This window comes from Poecilia mexicana, unplaced genomic scaffold, assembly GCF_051168715.1.
Source record: "Poecilia mexicana isolate PSO_F unplaced genomic scaffold, ASM5116871v1 scaffold_13, whole genome shotgun sequence".
Classification (NCBI taxonomy): Eukaryota; Metazoa; Chordata; class Actinopteri; order Cyprinodontiformes; family Poeciliidae; genus Poecilia; species Poecilia mexicana.
Genome location: NW_028263382.1, coordinates 3,780,154 through 3,797,088, shown reverse-complemented (window position 1 = coordinate 3,797,088; position 16,935 = coordinate 3,780,154). Strand labels below are relative to the sequence as shown.

At 39.1% G+C, this 16,935-nt stretch overlaps 1 protein-coding gene and 1 long non-coding RNA gene across 2 annotated transcripts; both read left to right on the top strand.

Moving 5' to 3' along the window:
• Positions 1 to 254: 254 nt before the first annotated feature.
• Positions 255 to 4,750, top strand: LOC148155672 (uncharacterized). Its single transcript, XM_088012102.1, has 5 exons — positions 255 to 1,109; positions 1,594 to 1,874; positions 3,825 to 4,010; positions 4,423 to 4,598; positions 4,739 to 4,750. The coding sequence occupies exons 1-5, from the start codon at positions 514 to 516 to the stop codon at positions 4,748 to 4,750; spliced, it is 1,251 nt and encodes a 416-aa protein (XP_087868228.1). The 5' UTR covers positions 255 to 513.
• A 1,660-nt stretch (positions 4,751 to 6,410) lies between these two features.
• LOC148155671 (uncharacterized) lies at positions 6,411 to 9,080 on the top strand. The gene is made up of 2 exons (XR_015765144.1): positions 6,411 to 7,865; positions 8,381 to 9,080. It is a non-coding gene; the product is annotated as an uncharacterized LOC148155671 (long non-coding RNA).
• The last annotated feature ends 7,855 nt before the right edge of the window (positions 9,081 to 16,935 follow it).

The window sequence follows — 16,935 nt, the reverse complement described above, 5'->3', positions numbered from 1 at the left end:
AGTGGCTTATTGGAACTTTGTTGGATGTTTGGTTTGACAAACAATCGCCACTACATCAGTAAAAACCTCCCCATGGATCAAGTAAGGAACCAGCCCGTGGACTAAAAGGAACAATTCGTCATCAATTGACATGCTGGATTTAAGGATTTCAAGGATCATCATCAAACAAAAGGTTTTGGATCGTCTTTGATGAAATCAAGCGACTGCTGCGTCAAGCCTGGATTGACACGTCACTCATTCATTAAACTGGTACGTGGCAATATTGTTCAAGCCGTAAAGGAAAACGGTCAAACTACTGAAGTTTAAAGACATTATTTCACTGCAAAGACTGATGAGATGAGTTTGATGTGACAAGTTGACGCCTAATTGGATCCAGACGTGAGCCGACGCCCATCATGGAAATGTTTGTTCACAAGAATCAACCTCTTTAAACAAAGAGACACGTTTGTGCTTTGTGGATTCCTGGATTATGCCGCTTTTAAATGTGTGAAATAATTCAAAGAATCGCTAAAAATGTCTGATGTAAAGAGCAAAGAGAATGACACCGAGACGTCACAAGAGAAAAGAACCATTAAATTCACACAAAAGGGTTTGGAGTTTTACATAAAAACATGTCAAGAAAAACGAAGTTTAAAGTGCAAACAAGCTTCAAAATTTATGGAGAAAATCTCCGCATTAATGACGTCACGAGAAAATGTTCCGGAAGTGTCTTCTAACTTTGCCAAGTTTATTAAATGCTATCAAGATGCAACTGATTTACATGAATCCTTTTTAAGTTTGTCGTTACCAGAAGAAGAAGTGAAAAGGCAAACTGTGTATTTTCAGTCGAAGGTGACGACATTCTCTGATTTTATGGACAATGTAAAGGGTTGGTTGCATGAAGCAGGAGATCCATATACTGAACAGAAAATTAATGTTGATGATCAGGTTGTTGCGGATCTGGATGAAATAAATCCTGAAGACAGTGTCTCTAATATTTCAAGTGTAAAGCCACGTTCAAAAACATCTTCACAGGAGTCTCGGACTTCATCCACCTATTCTGCTCGCATTAAAGCTGCGGCTGAAAAGGCAGCGCTCATGGAGAGATTCGCTGCGTTGAACAAAAAAACATCTGATTGAAGCTCAAGAACAGGGGTCCCCAAACTTTTTCCTGCGAGGGCCACATAGCTGTTCCTTTCTCTGGTCGGGGGCCGGTCTTAGTTTTTGGAGAAAGAAACCTTAGAAAATTCTTGTCGACGGGGGTTCCCATGCTCTGTCTTCGAAACTGTCGAGCGGGGGGGGAGGGGGTCGACGACACATTCGCGCTTTTAGATAGATTTTTACCCAGAATGCAAATGGAAAAAACCGTGAGTGAAACGGTGACTGGGACTGACTAGTATATATTCTATTGAGGGAAAGTTAGTTTCACATCTGCTCAAGAGCCCCCTGGTGGTTGAAGAAAAATCCACATATAAACCAGAAAATGCAATATATGAAAAAAAAACACTGAATGCTCTCTGGTATGAGGAGGCGGGCCGGATCCGGCATTGTTCAGGGGGCCGGACCAAATGACGTGGCGGGCCGGATCCGGCCCGCGGGCCGTAGTTTGGGGACACCTGCTCAAGAAGAAAAACTGAGACAAGAAAAGGAAAAATTAGACTTGGAAACAGAGTTGGCAGCAACCAATGCAAAACTTAATGTCTTAAAAATAAATTCAGTTGCTGGCTCTAAACGATCCGATGGAATGAACTCTTATTTTGAAAGAGCCCAAGTAAAGGACACGTCCCTGCTAAATCCTCGCGCCGATGAGTTTGTTCCGAAAGAAAGAGCAGCTTCTTCATCTGACTGTCCTGTCATCAGACCTAAACAAAGGCAGAAACAACTTCAAATGGATCGTCTGAGAGTAAAAGTTGATTCTTCAACTCAAGCAACACAGCAAACACAATTTCAATCTCCTTCTATCTCTGAGAACTGTCAGAATGATATTGTGAACATCATGCAAAGACAAAATGACATCACTGCCTTACTTGTAAAACAAAACTTATCGTCTGTTCTCCCATCCAGAAACATCCCTGTGTTTGATGGGGACCCCCTGCAGTACAGATCGTTTATGAACGCCTTTGAGAACGGAGTGGAAGTTAAAACTGACAACTGGAGCGACTGTTTGCACTTTTTAGAGCAGTCCACTAGGGGGCAGCCTAAAGATCTGGTGCATAGTTGTCAGCACTTACCTCCTGATCAAGGTTATTCCAAGGCCAAAGATCTTCTCGAAGAACATTTTGGAAATGAAAATAAAATTGCTTCTGCATATATGGAGAAGATTATGAGTTGGACACCAATTAAAGGTGATGATGTGAAAAGTCTTCAATCATTCTCTCTTTTCCTTCAAGGATGTTCAAATCTAACACAACAAATTGTTTACATGAGAGAGTTAGATTTACCTTTAAATATGAGAACAATTGTAATGAAACTCCCATATAAACTGAGGGAAAAATGGAGAGTTACTGCTTATGAGCTGCAGGAGCAAAATGGCCACCGAGCGCTGTTCACTGATCTGGTTGCTTTTATAATAAAGGAAGTAAAAGTAGCATCAGATCCAGTGTTTGGCAACATCCAAGACCCACCAACTGGGAGCAACTCTAAAGTTTCAAGTTCCAGCAAGCAAAGGAAAAAAGGAAGCAGTTTTGCCACTAATGTCAACACAATCCCAGAAGCCAGAACTCCCTCAGCTGAAAACAAGACCAAGTCTACTGCTCTTCACAGCTGCTTATTTTGTTCACAAAGAAATCATCTATTGGAAAACTGTATGCAGTTTAAAGCTAAAATGCATCGGGACAAGTTGACCTTCATTAAACAAAGGGGGATTTGTTTCGGTTGTCTGAAGGTTGGTCACACAAGCAAAGACTGCAGGAGTCGTTTAGATTGTAACGTGTGTCACCAAAAGCATCCAGGGGTTCTTCACATAGAGCTAAAGGAGCCAGGAGCCTCTTCAGAACAAATCCAACAGACAACAAGGTCTCACGTCAACTTCTCAACTGCAACCACTCAGACATGTGGGCATATTGGGGCCGGTCATGATGACGATGCCATTTTTTCTATTGTTGCAGTTAAAGTTAAAAGTCAAAAGAGCAACAAAGTTGTACAAACTTATGCATTTCTTGATCCAGGAAGTTCAGGTACATTCTGTACAGAAACTCTGGCAAAAAGTCTGAACTTAAAGGGCAAAAGGACAAATATTCTGCTAAGAACAATGAGTCAAAATAAGATCGTTGATGTACAAGTTTTGTCTGGTTTGTAAGTCTCTGGTCTGAAAACAAATGACTTCATAGAGCTGCCAGATGTTTTGACTCAAAGTACCATGCCAGTTTCTACATTGAATATTCCCCAGCAGAAGGACATTGATCAGTGGCCTCATCTTAAATCTGTTAAGCTTCATAACATCAATGCAGATGTGGAGCTACTGATAGGAACTGATGCTTCAAATGTTTTAGAGCCCTGGGAGGTGATAAACAGTGTGGATGGTGGGCCTTATGCTGTAAAAACTAAAGTTGGTTGGGTCATAAATGGTCCCCTGCGCACTAGAAGCAACAGCAAAAATAAAAACGTTTGCACTGCTGTAACAGCCAACAGGATCTCTGTCGAGCATCTTCAAGAAATGCTGGTCAAACAGTACAATCATGAGTTTAATGAAAGATCATCAGAGGAAAAAACTGAAATGTCCAGAGAGGATCTGCATTTCATGAACATTGTTAATAACTCGACCAAACTTGTTGGAAGTCATTGTCATATTGACTTACCTTTCAGGAGTGAAAGTCCCAGCTTGCCTAATAACATCTGTGTTGCAGAGCAGCGCCTCCAGAGCCTCAGGAGGAGATTTGAAAAGGATGCTCGGTACAAGGAGGAATACACTGCATGTGTGAACAACATGCTGCAACAAGGACATGCTGAGGCTGTACCGGCAGAGGAGCTACAGAGAGATGATGGACAACTGTGGTACATTCCTCATCATGGAGTGCATCATCCCACAAAAGGCAAGTTGAGAGTCGTATTTGATTGTGGATCAACTTATAAAGGAGCATCACTGAACAGTCAGCTTCTACAGGGACCCGACCTCACAAACTCTCTGGTTGGAGTCCTCATCAGATTTAGAAAAGAGCCTGTTGCACTAACGGCTGACATCGATGCCATGTTTCACCAAGTTTGTCTCTAAAAAACATGTCAACTTTCTCCGTTTCCTGTGGTGGCGTCATGGCGACACATCAAAACCTGCACAGGAGTTCAGGATGTTGGTTCATTTGTTTGGAGCAGTGTCCTCTCCCAGCTGTGCAAACTATGCTCTGCAAAGAACTGCTGATGACAACGCACAACAGTTTCCAGCTGAAGTGATTGATACAGTCAGAAATAACTTTTATGTGGATGACTGTTTAAAATCTGTTCCCACAGAAGAAGATGCAGTGCATATGGTGAAGAGGCTGACAGACCTCTGCTCTAAAGGAGGATTCATGCTTTCAAAATGGGTCAGCAACAGTCGCACAGTGCTCATGTCGATCCCAGAGGAAAGGAGAGCAAAAGAAATCAAGAATCTGGATTTGGACAAAGATCAACTTCCAGTTGAGAGAGTACTGGGTTTACAGTGGAGCATTGAAACAGATGAGTTCAGGTTCAGAACATCTGTGCAGGACCGCCCACAGACCAGAAGGGGCATTTTATCTGTGGTTAGCTCTTTGTATGATCCCTTGGGAATCCTGGCTCCCTTCAGTATGCCAGCTAAACTGTTGCTTCAAGAACTTTGTCAACAAAAACTGAAATGGGATGAAGTTATTCCCCATTCTCTGTCTAGGAAGTGGTTTGATTGGCTGGAGGATCTCCAGCTGATATCCAGTTTTAAAGTGGAACGTTGCATCAAACCAAGCTGCATCCGAAAACCAGACAAAGCACAACTCCATCATTTCTCTGACGCAAGTCAAGACAGTTATGGAACAGTGTCTTATTTAAAACTGGAAAAGAATAACATCTCACATGTTGCTTTTATTCTAGGAAAAGCAAGAGTTGCACCTATGAAGCAAACGACAATCCCCAGGTTGGAACTGACAGCTGCTGTTCTTGCCGTCCGAGTCAATAAACTGTTGCAAAAGGAGCTGCAGATACAGTTGGAAAAACCTGTTTTCTGGACTGATAGTACAACGGTACTAAAATACATCTCCAGTGAAACCAGAAGATTTCACACCTTTGTTGCAAACAGAATCTCTGTCATCCGAGAAGCAACAGATGTGAATCAGTGGAGATATATTTCCTCCAAGGAGAATCCTGCAGATGATGCATCCAGAGGCCTGAGAGCCGAGGAGTTCCTCAGATGCAGGAGATGGATAAATGGGCCAGAATTTCTCCACAGACCAGAAGAGGAATGGCCTAAATTGGATGTGGATCACCATGCAATTCCTGCAGATGACCCAGAGGTCAAAACGGACCTTACAGTAAGTGTTGTTGTAAAGGAATCAGAAAATGCTACGAACTATCTGGTTCATTATTTTTCATCTTGGACAAAACTTAAAACCTCTGTTGCCTGGTTTCTGAAGCTGAAAAACATTCTGATGTTGCTACAACAGAAAAGGAAAGAGTTTGCTGCTGCAGACCTGAATAAAAATGATCCAGAAAATCAAAAGAAAGAACTAGAAAAGCAGATGGAGAGATTCAAGACCACTCTGAAGAAAGAAAATCTGACTCCTGAAGACTTGGCCAAAGCTGAACTGTCTATTATTCAGTTTGCACAACAACAGAAATTTACAACTGAAATGGCTTTAATCACCAGTGGCCTTAACGCAGTCTCCAAGAGAAGTTTTCTATACAAACTTGACCCAGTATTGGATGCTGGGGTCCTCAGAGTGGGTGGCAGGTTGAATAAAACAGCCATGCCTGTTGAAGCAAAGCACTCTGCAATTTTAACAAAGGATATGTATGTGTCTACACTGATTTTACGCCACATTCATCAACAGTTGGGACATGCAGGAAGAGCTCATATGCTGTCAAGATTAAGACAAAAATACTGGATCATAAATGCTAATTCAGCTGCCAGAAAAATCATCTCTCACTGTGTTGTTTGCAGACGTAACAGAGGAAAGTTTGTTGAACAAAAGATGGCAGATCTGCCAGAAGAAAGAGTTCTGCCAACCACCGCTCCTTTCACAAACGTTGGAGTGGATTACTTTGGTCCTGTAAGTGTTAAAAGAGGAAGAAGTCTCCTGAAAAGGTATGGCGTTCTGTTCACTTGTTTCACCAGCCGTGCAGTACATCTGGAAATTGCACACACCCTCGATACAGATTCCTGTATAAATGCAGTCCCCAGGTTTATCTGTAGAAGAGGCCCAGTTTCCACCATCAGATCTGATAATGCCACAAATTTTGTTGGTGCAAATCGAGAGCTGAAGGAGAGTTTGGCTGAGCTGAATCATGCTAAAATTCAAAATGCTTTTGTGCAGGATGGCATCAAATGGAACTTTAACATCCCAGCAGCCTCTCACCAAGGTGGAGTTTGGGAGCGCCTAATTCGTTCCATAAAAAGTATTTTAGTCTCTGTTCTTAAAGAACAAGTTTTAGATGATGAAGGACTTCAAACAATCTTTTGTGAAGTTGAAGCCATATTAAACGACAGACCCATTACCAAAGTTTCAGATGACTCAAATGATCTTGAGGCACTCACACCCAACCATTTGTTGTTGCTGAAAACCAAACCAGTTTTGCCACCAGGACTGTTCAACCAAAGGGATCTTTATGTCAGGAAAAGGTGGAAACAGGTGCAGTACATGGCAGAGCTGTTTTGGAAAAGATGGCTTTCTGAGTACTTACCTCTGATGCAGGAAAGACAGAAATGGACAAGAACTAAAAGATGTCTCATTCCTGGAGATGTTGTCTTAATTGCAGACTCTACAGCTCCAAGAGGATCATGGATGATGGCCAAAGTCTTGAGTGTAAACCAGGATGCCAAAGGCTTGGTGCGTTCTGTGCAACTACAAACAAAGACCAGTGTCTTGGAAAGACCTGTGACCAAACTTCTTTTGCTACTGGAAGCATCACCCTGAAGAACCAAGAGCACGTTTGAGAGAATAGCTCCTTTTCCTTGTCAAAGTAATTGTGACATTATTCACAATTAGGGGCCGGAGTGTTGGAGCTATTTATTCTTTATATTCTTTATCCATTTGAATTTTGTTAGTTGGTTCTTAAATGTATATTTTTTGTATTATTTACAGAACTTATTTGTAAGTTAATAATTGTTGATTTCATTAATCTTTTGTTTTATTATTTTTCTTATTGATATTTTTTAAGTAAACAGGAAGTGATGTGGGTTGGTCCACTTTCTATAAATGTAGGGGCCTGGTAAAGGACCAGCAGGCATTTGGGTTAGGGGCCGATGGTTTTTACCAGTGCAAGGAGGTAGCAGAGAAAACAAAAGGAAGTTTGAACTCTGTAATTGTTTTTTTTTTTTGCAAAGATGTCAAAATAAATCATGAAGAACAAGTTACAAGTTTGGATCCTGAACCTTCTTTGCCTGCGTTGAAATACTTGACCCCAGTGTCTCAGTGGCTTATTGGAACTTTGTTGGATGTTTGGTTTGACAAACAATCGCCACTACAATGTTAGTCAAAGTTATCCTTCATGTGCATTATTTAGCGACTTGGCTGATGTGACACAGAGTTTGTGTTCTTTGCTTTGGCAAGTTTAGCCACATGAAGACCCATGTTAGCCTAAGGACACATGGTGGGGAGGACAAAGTTGGCTAATGAAGACATGCTACGAGTGAGGAGGATGTAATAAGGACCAGCCACCAGAGAAAGAAGTTTCTGTTTGACCAAAGAGAAAGAAGCAGATGAAATATTCCCCAAGAAAATTAGGTAAGTCGTTTTTGTGTTAATATTTTCACCATGTGAAGGGGGGTGGGACAGCCAGGTAAGAGGGGAATGGGGAGCAGGAATCAACATTCACCAGCTGAGTTAAGTTACGTTTTAGATAACTAAAACTGATGTTAAATCTATTTATTTATTAATAAGCTTCTTGCAAACAACCCTAAGTTAGAGTATCTGGTTAGAAATAATTTAGAATACTCATTAAGTAAAAAGATGCATTCATGTGCCTGAAACTATATGTTAAATGATGCATTCGAATAACAGTGACAGTCTGTCTGAACTTCTGCCAGACAAATATTTGATCAGAATAATTTTGTTCAGCTTTAGTTATTATGCTACTTGTGTTAAGAAATAATTGTATTGCACTTCATAACAACCAGTCATGTTAACTAGGCATTTGTCTGCCAGTCTGCCATTCTGACAGTGTGCAGCAAGGGAATGGTATTTAAATAAATGGTATTTAAAGAAATGACATTGTTTTTCGTTTTTGTTCTTTTTTTAAGTGACCACAATGAATTGAGTCATCACCAACTATGAGAATGTCCAGAAGAGATTCACCAAGTTTGAATTCATGAAAAGGTTTTCACCATGATTAACTATTGCAAAGCTGTAATTTCTGAGCATTTCTGGACACCTTCAAAGAGCTGCTTCCAGGAAATGAAGACAAGAAGAAGATCTCCTGTTTTCAGAGCTTTACAGGAAGACTATTACGAAGGAGATGGCTGACATAATCAAAGCAAAACATGTTACTGTTGAAAGAACCTATTTTCTTAAGTTAAAGAATAAGTAATTCTGTTTTAGTTTTTCAATCAGCATTTCAGAGTAACAATATACTGACCAGACGTTAAACCCTCTGTTATCTTAGAACAAGTTATCTTTTGTTTTATTCCAATGTACAAAGGGTTTGTTCTACAGTTATGATGGTAGTTATAAGTAGTCCAGTGTGTTTCACTTCACTTGAGGTAAGACTTAATATCAATGACTCTGTTAGCATAGCATTTGACACTGTAATAACACTAAATTACATCATTATAATTGTTGCTACTAGTTTCACTTTACTGAGGTAACAGTTAATATTAATGACACTTAATGACATATTCATAACTGGTGCTACTTGTTCCACTTTAGTTGATGTAAAAGAAATTGTTAATGAGTCTGTTATTAAATCATTTGACCGTGTAATAAAGCTTAGTGAAATCTTTATTGCTTGTCCTACTTGTTTTGCTTTATTTCAGGGAGTGAAAATATTAATTATTGTTTTGTTAAAGCTTTTGCTAGTGTAATAATTAAATCATTATGCCTACTATTATGACAAATTTATGTTAGATCATGATTTCTTGGTTAATGACAAGTTGTCATAATGAAGACATTTTGAATAATGTCAACTTTGTTGTCATAAAGCGTCATTCGGTAAATAATGACACTTTTAATACAGTCATAACTATTCATGAAGACTTATTGATGTTCATGACATGTTATGTCATGTTTATGACAGTGTCATGACAGTCTTATTCAACCCCCTTCAAATAAAGTGTTACCAAACTTTTTCTAGTATTTTAGAGAATTGACAAAGTAGGGACACAGGTCTATAATAATTAAAAACATACTTATCACCAGATTTAAATAGAGGAATAACCTCAAATTTTATTGTATTTGGAAAAGTTCCAGTTATGAATGACAAGTCGCAGATTTAAGTCAGCTGGTCTGCAACATCATCAATTATCTTCTTAATAAGTGGCATGTTCATTTCATTCCAGGATATTGGTTTTTTATTGTTACAATAGTTAACTATCATAATTTATATTTTGTCTACAGGTCTCAGACACTTAGATGATGTATTTCATATTATATAATTTTCCAGTGTCCTGTCCTGTTCGAGTAATTTATTTGTTCTGCTAACTTATTTACAAAATATTCATTAAATCCATTAAACCCAGTCATTATCCATATAATGACAAAACCATTTTATTCATGGTTTTGTCATTATAGATAAAATATTCAGGGTGAGTAGTTTCAGAAAAGAAATTCTTTCTTAACAAGTTATATGAAGTTTTGTTTGTTATTTTCTAATATTTTAGAATAATAGTCCTTTACATTTTCTCATAATAGTAGTTAATTTATTTTTATAGGTTCTATATTTTTGCTCAGCTTCAAACATTTTATATTATATAAATTGTTTATATAGATTATTGTTTTTCATGGATTTTGTAATCCTTTAGTAATCCATGGCTTATCTTTGTGTTTTTGTATTTAAAATGTACAGTTGGACAGGTTTTATCGCAAGCTGCTTAAATATTTTGAGAAATATCTCAAAAACTATTGAGTTTTTTCTTCCAACACTTTCCACTTCTGTGATTGTAAATCATTTCTTATTGAGTCTTCTGACATTATTCTTTTGTATGTGATGTTGGTGACCTCAATTACTTTTCTGCAAACCCCTTCTAACACTTCATTTATAAGAAGTCCACTTCTCAATTTACTTTCCATATAATTAGTAAATATATTGTCAATCAGGGTTGAACTTTGTGTTGCTATTCTGTTTGATTTTGTAATTAGTGGATATAAACCTAAACTGTGCATCGTATCGATAAAGTTAGCTGTCCTTTTAAGCTTGTTTGGATTCAATATGTCTATATTAAAGTCTGCACAGATGAAAATGACCTTTTGATAAATCTTAGAAAACAATGTTTCCATGTAGTTTGTAAAGGCTTCAGTGTCAGATGCTGCTGCTCTGTACATACAGCTGACTATGATATTTTTCTGCTTCTCAAACTGGATTTCAGTAGTAATGCATTCCATTACATCATCAGTTGACACTGACATTTTCTACCACCTTGTATTTTAGTTCATTATTTATGTACAAAGCTACCCCTCCCCCCTTTTCATTCTTTCTATTAACATGATGGGACTCAAACCCTTCAGAGGACAGTCTGCTCTCTTCTCAGATTTGAGCCACGTTTCAGTTGTCACTATAACACTGAAGGACTTTTTTTAGTTGACATAAATACTCTTTGATGTTTTGACAGTTAGCATAAAACCCACAGCTGATGAAAGGAATATCTGACATTTCTTGATCTGAATTAAATCATTGGCTATAGTTATCATCAGTGTAGTAATGGTAGTTGTTCAAATAATCAAGGAAATTGTCTGGATCAATAGCTGTGTCTATATTCATGTGAATATTTCCAACTCATTACTGGCTTTCATAAAGTTGAGCAGAAGTTGCCTGGTTGTCTTCTTGTTTTACTGATATTTATCCAGATCTTCCATTTGTCTGAGGGGCGGGACCTTGGCTTCCTCTGGTGAACCATTTCATTTGATATAAACTTTGCAGTGTGAGGTCAATGTTGACTGTATTTTCTTTTGTTTTCTGAGAAAATGTGCTCGTCTTGCTATATCTGCATTGATTTTTGTAAGATGTTCATTTACATAGACATTGGATCCTTTTAATTTCCTCCCTTGTTTCAGGAGTGTAAGGATTTGTTCTAGTTAATTGAGTCTCTGTGTTGTCACATCTTCCCCTTGATCGTCTCCAGCTGTCTCTTGTTTTCCCTGATTACCCTCGGTGTATCTAATCTCACCTGTGTCTGTGTTTCCCTGTTGGGTCCTAGTCACATATCGTGGTTTTGTCATGGTCCAGTCTTGTGTGTGTTGCCAGAGCTACCAGTGTCTGAGTACCTGGCTTCATTGCTCACCTGTGCTGCCTGGATTTCTGTACTCTCTAATACGCTCACAGCATCAAAAACTCATTTTAACTGTGATTACGAAATCACCATTAAAACTTTCATTTCTCACCGCAACCTGTCTTCACTGCATCATCTGCACCACTTCATCAACCCAATTCATGAAGGAGCGTATTTTTATGTTTAATATTGGTAAACTGCATTAGAATGGCCAGTTTAACCCCATTGTTTTCTTGTGGAAGAAGATGACAAGCTTCAATGCCATTATTATCAATGATGATGCCCTTGTTACTGAAGAATGTTAATACCCATTTTTCATCCCTTTCTTCAGTAGTGTTTGCCTCCGTCACGGCCCGGGCATATGACCGTGGCTTGGTTTCCAACCCACTAATTACAACATCATATATTGGACTATATTGTTCTAAATCAGCCACACGTTGTTCCAGGAGGGCTAGTTGCTTGTCTTTCTCAACATTCTGTCTCTTCAATTCTTTAACTTATCCTATAAGTCCATTATGAGTTTTTGTTGCTGTGAGATTTTTGCTATCTTATCGGACATAAAATCCAATGATTTTTTTTTATCTCCGCAAACTCTTCCTCTGCCATAGATCGGCTTTGCTTCATATTTCTTTTTGACATTTCCGTTTATGCTGAGCAAAAGCTCCCACATACTCGGGAAATAAATGTTTACGATCACGTACTCGTACTTGGTGTCATAGAGAAAAGATCTTGCTGGGAAATGAGGATCCAAAGTGCAAGGATGTGGATCAACCAGACTGCAACTCTGTGTGTAACCCTGGCAGGTGTGCAGTGGAGAGGAAGCGGGGCTAGGAGCTGTATAACAGCCAAGCTCCTCTGGTTTGAGCTCAGCCACTGCCTTTGAAGGAAGATGATACATCTGAAACATTTGGCAGACTGTTAGAAATCTCCAGAGTTAAGGGGCCGACCTACTTTCTCAGCAGATATAGACTAGAATAGAGACTGTTGTGTAAAATAACTTGGCCTCAGTTGAAATTCCTCTAAATACTGTGAACAAAATATAGCCGGAATTAATACCTGGGTTTAAGTATATATATTCCCACTTATATGTGATATCAATAGCTTTATTTATTCTTTTCATTTTTATTATTATTTTAGTTGAGTGTTACTAGCTTAGGAAGTTTGTTGACTTAAGTAGTTTCAAGTTTTGTGATAATAAATTCTTATATTTTGGAGAGAACTTGTCTGTGCTTACTCTGTATGAGACAGTGAGAAAACTTAATCCTTCACTTAGAAACTGTGGAGTACTCACTATTTAGATGCAGAGAGACTCCTATTACTGCAACCCAGAAAAGGAATTAGAACAAAGTTAAAATCCAGAAAACCTACCTTAGCAACTATGTTTTAGACTCTTATTCTTCCAACCCAGAAAAGGAATCAGAACAGAGGATACTTACTTATTGTTAGGATTCGGGTTAGTGTGAGTGCTCTTTCCTATAGAGGATCTTCGGGGGAGGGTTCTGACAGCTGGAGCACCGGCAGCTGATTCCGCTGGTGGACTTAAGAAGCAGTGGAGCAGTCACTCATCGCTCGATGGTCCCACTTGTTGGTCAGAGTCTAACCAAAAATGATGTTATGGATGTTTAGGAGACTTCAAGTAATATTTTGTCTTCCTTCAGAACCCGACGAGCTGTTGGAATCAAGCCAGGAACCAAGTCTGGATTTTGAGATGGTTTCCTGCCAAGACAGAACATCTCCGCCTGCCGCTCTCCTCCCCGCTCCATCATTGGTCTTCTGTAGGCTCCCGGATCCTTTTCCCTCCGCGCAACCACCATCCGAGAGACAGTAAGCTTATCCCTCAAAACCAATCAAGATCTCTCAAACTCCGGTCCCTACTAATATCTCCCTTCTCCGAACAGAACCCGAGCTGACCTGCCTACCCGACCTCTGGAGCACAATCTGATTGTGTTTTTGAAAGAACCTCCATTAAACTTTCACTGACCAGTATTCTCTGGTTTAATGTGTGAACTTGCATGTGGGTCAAGAAACTAAAATCCAGCATGACACTTCTACTTATCTACCAGCCCTGAATAAGAGCATCTAGTTTATTTACTTTGGATCAACATTATTAGCTTTTCCTTCTTTTGCTCTTTCCTTTGGTTCATTTTCTTTTAATTCCTGTAAAGCACTTTGTATTTCCTCGTTGCTGAAAATGTGCTATATAAATAAAATTACCTTTACCTTCATTTATTGTTCTATAATACCACACATCAACAGGTATGAGAAATCTGCGCTCATTTCCTTGTAACTAATTTTAACAACATTACTAATAAGTAATTATTAGTAATAAGTAGTAATTATTATCTATGTGTATGTATGTAAATAACTATCCATTTTAAATGGTCGGGCAATTAAATGAATTACTGTTCATACAAATTGAAATAAAATATTGTTTTATAATGGTGGGAAACCACTTTTGTCTTGATCCCACTTGAGTGAGAAGACACTCAGACTTCTCTGCTGTAGGAACAATACTGAGTTTTCCTAACATTGCAACAGAACCCAACCTTAAAGGTTAGTCTGTCATTTAATGCTGCAATAATCTTCAGTAACGGAGCCTTTCATACCCCTTTTTTGAGATTGTTTTTTCATTTAATTCTGTCCCTTTATTGCCTCCTCTAAGAGAAATATAGTGTTCATGCTCCAAATCAGGCAACAAAATCTGATAAGTGGTTATGGTGAAAAAAAATTGCCCAGGAAGAAAACAACAGAGACTGAATGTAGTTAATGTGATCAAATGGAAATCTGTCTTCTCTTAAATGTACTCAAAACATGATTAGATGTAAAACCCAGAAACACATGGAGCCTGTCCAGTCCCAGTCAGAAACAGTTAGGTCGCTTCCTTCCTCTTCTGCCTCACATGTCCGTTGGAGAGGAGAGCTGCATCTCTCTTATCTCTGACTCATTAACTGATAAAAACCCCACGCTGCAGTCAGCACACATAACATCAGCTTGTCATAAAAACATATAGGCAGTGTGAACATGGGAACTGACCAGGAAGTGAGTTTCTGTAATTCACTGGAAGCTCCAGACAAGACTGACATGTTGTTTTGGAAAGCACAAATCTTCACATTAATATTAAATCTTATGTACTTTGTATAAAGTAGGTTCATTTTTTTATGTTGTTCATGTTTAAGCTAATTTAAAGAACTTAGTAATGTATTATTACTACAATTTATTATTATTGTTAAATTAAATCCGGTGATAGCTGATTTTGACGGGTGAGTTTGGCAAACAAACTTATTTCATGGTGATGCTGGAGGAACAGGAACCATGGAATAATTAAACATATATTTAATTGATTATCTGCATTAAATTATTTTTAAAAGGTTTTATCAGCTCTAGCACCCTTTATTGCAAAGCAAGTTGTGAAAGGCAGCAAAGGTCATCAGATTGGGGCTTGAACCTGCCACAGCTGTGTTAAAAGGATCCACAAGTAGTTGAACATGTTGGCCTAAATATTGTGACATGCCAAAACTCCTAATTACTTCAAAAATGTTTATCTTTTGTTATTTTTCACCCATGGAGGTCGCCATTTTTTCACCGATGGGTTGATGACGTCATTATGTCCGTTCTGTACCGGAGTATACAGAGTAAACACAGGAAGGCTAACTTTTCCAGAGTAGTTTTTAATCATGTTTGGTTTGACTGGCGTTATTTTAGATAATGCCACACTGTGTCACTATCGACTGTGATAAAAAAATAAAAATTTGGCGAATCTGGATAATTTCCCAAATGAAAGAAAGGAGAGCGCAGTGCGAGAGCCGGAGTGGAACACAAAGAAGGACCTGATCTGGACCCTGGACATTTCTCCAGAACACTTGAGTCATTTATACCAGTGGAACTAACAAAGACTCTAACAGGTGATGTTACCTTAGAGAGCTAAAAATAAATGCCGTGCTGAGACGGGCAGAGCCGATGGTCTTGATCTCTTTTGTTACCCAGGGCTTGTTATTTGGGTAACAGTAAACACTGAGTGCATAGCACATTATATCAACTTCTGAGTTGACTCCATCATCCACAGAAGTTGATGTAATGTGTTTTGCACTCAGTGAGCTCATCGATGTCCTCTATATTCGGATGACAGAGTGCATGTCAGTCAGTGGCCTGAAAACATCCCTGTAGTGTCTCAGTGACCTCTTTTGACCACCTCCTTTCTGTCCTCGTGGTTGCAGGCTGTCTCTTCACCAGAGGTATATAATATGGGCTGAGGTGATTATGATCGGACCGTCCGAGTGGAAGAAGGGGAGAGGAACCGTATGCATCCTTAACATTAGCATACAGCAGGTCCAGAGTTCTTTTCTCTCTGGTGGGGCAGCTCACATACTGGGTGAAGTTGGGCAGAGTTTTGTCCATGGTGACATGATTAAAATCACCTGAGACAACCATGAATGCAGTTGGATGTTTAGTATGCAAGCGAGCTACAGTGGAGTGGATGACATCACAGGCCACCATAGGGTCAGCAGAGGGAGGAATGTAAACAGTCACCACGACAAGATAGGAATATTCACGGGCAGGGGTGCCACTAGGAATTGTGGGCCCCCTGACAAAAAATTAGTTTGGGCCCCCCGCGTAGCTGCTGTTACAATTTTTTGAGTCTATTTGACCCATGAAAAGCGTCATTTTAAAGGCTTGCATCTGCTTTGCTTTCTTTGGTTCAATACTGATAACTAGCACAATATTTACTGCTCATGAATTTAACATCCAACAGTCCACATCCAGTATGCAAGTAGGTTAAATTTCTTCTATTAGTTTTAGATACTGAAATGTTTCCCCATGAGCAACAGTCAAAAGCAAAATGCAACTACACATAAAGCAATCCAGACTTCTCAAAAATGCTTTGTAGTTGCATTTTATTCAAGCTGCAGTACATAACTTTAATAAAAAATATGTTTTCTCCATATTTGTTAAAGCTGTCACCATGTTGTGTCAGTTTATGGGACATATAATCTGTGAAAACAACCAATCTCCTCCATCTCCTTCCTGAATTACTATTACTGGTTAAAGTAATGCACCGTTCTGACCAAAACAACCAATCAGAACCAGTAGGAGGGTCTTAGCCCTGTCAATTATTCCTCATTCACTCACTGCTAAATGTGCTAATGGTGGAGAAACAACTTATTACAAGAAACCGTTTATCTGCCGTCATTGGTAGCTATGCTAGCTAAACTGAGCATTCACAGTTTGAATCTGCACAGATCTGTGCTATGCTAGCTGCAGCACGGCACAAATCGAAGGGGAGGAAGGATGAGCAGCACCACATGAGATTGTGATTGACAGTGCTAAAACTCTCCTGCCACTGACTGGTTGTTACTAGCACTGAGAGAAGGCAGAGG

What these genes read in the sequence shown, in the direction of transcription:
- LOC148155672 (XM_088012102.1), top strand. Translation starts at nt 514, where the DNA reads ATGTCTGATGTAAAGAGCAAAGAGAATGACACCGAGACGTCACAAGAG. An exon ending in GAAACAACTTCAAATGGATC is followed by an intron (nt 1,875 to 3,824) that starts GTCTGAGAGTAA and finishes TCTGTGTTGCAG; the next exon opens with AGCAGCGCCTCCAGAGCCTC. An exon ending in AGTGCATCATCCCACAAAAG is followed by an intron (nt 4,011 to 4,422) that starts GCAAGTTGAGAG and finishes CTGTTCCCACAG; the next exon opens with AAGAAGATGCAGTGCATATG.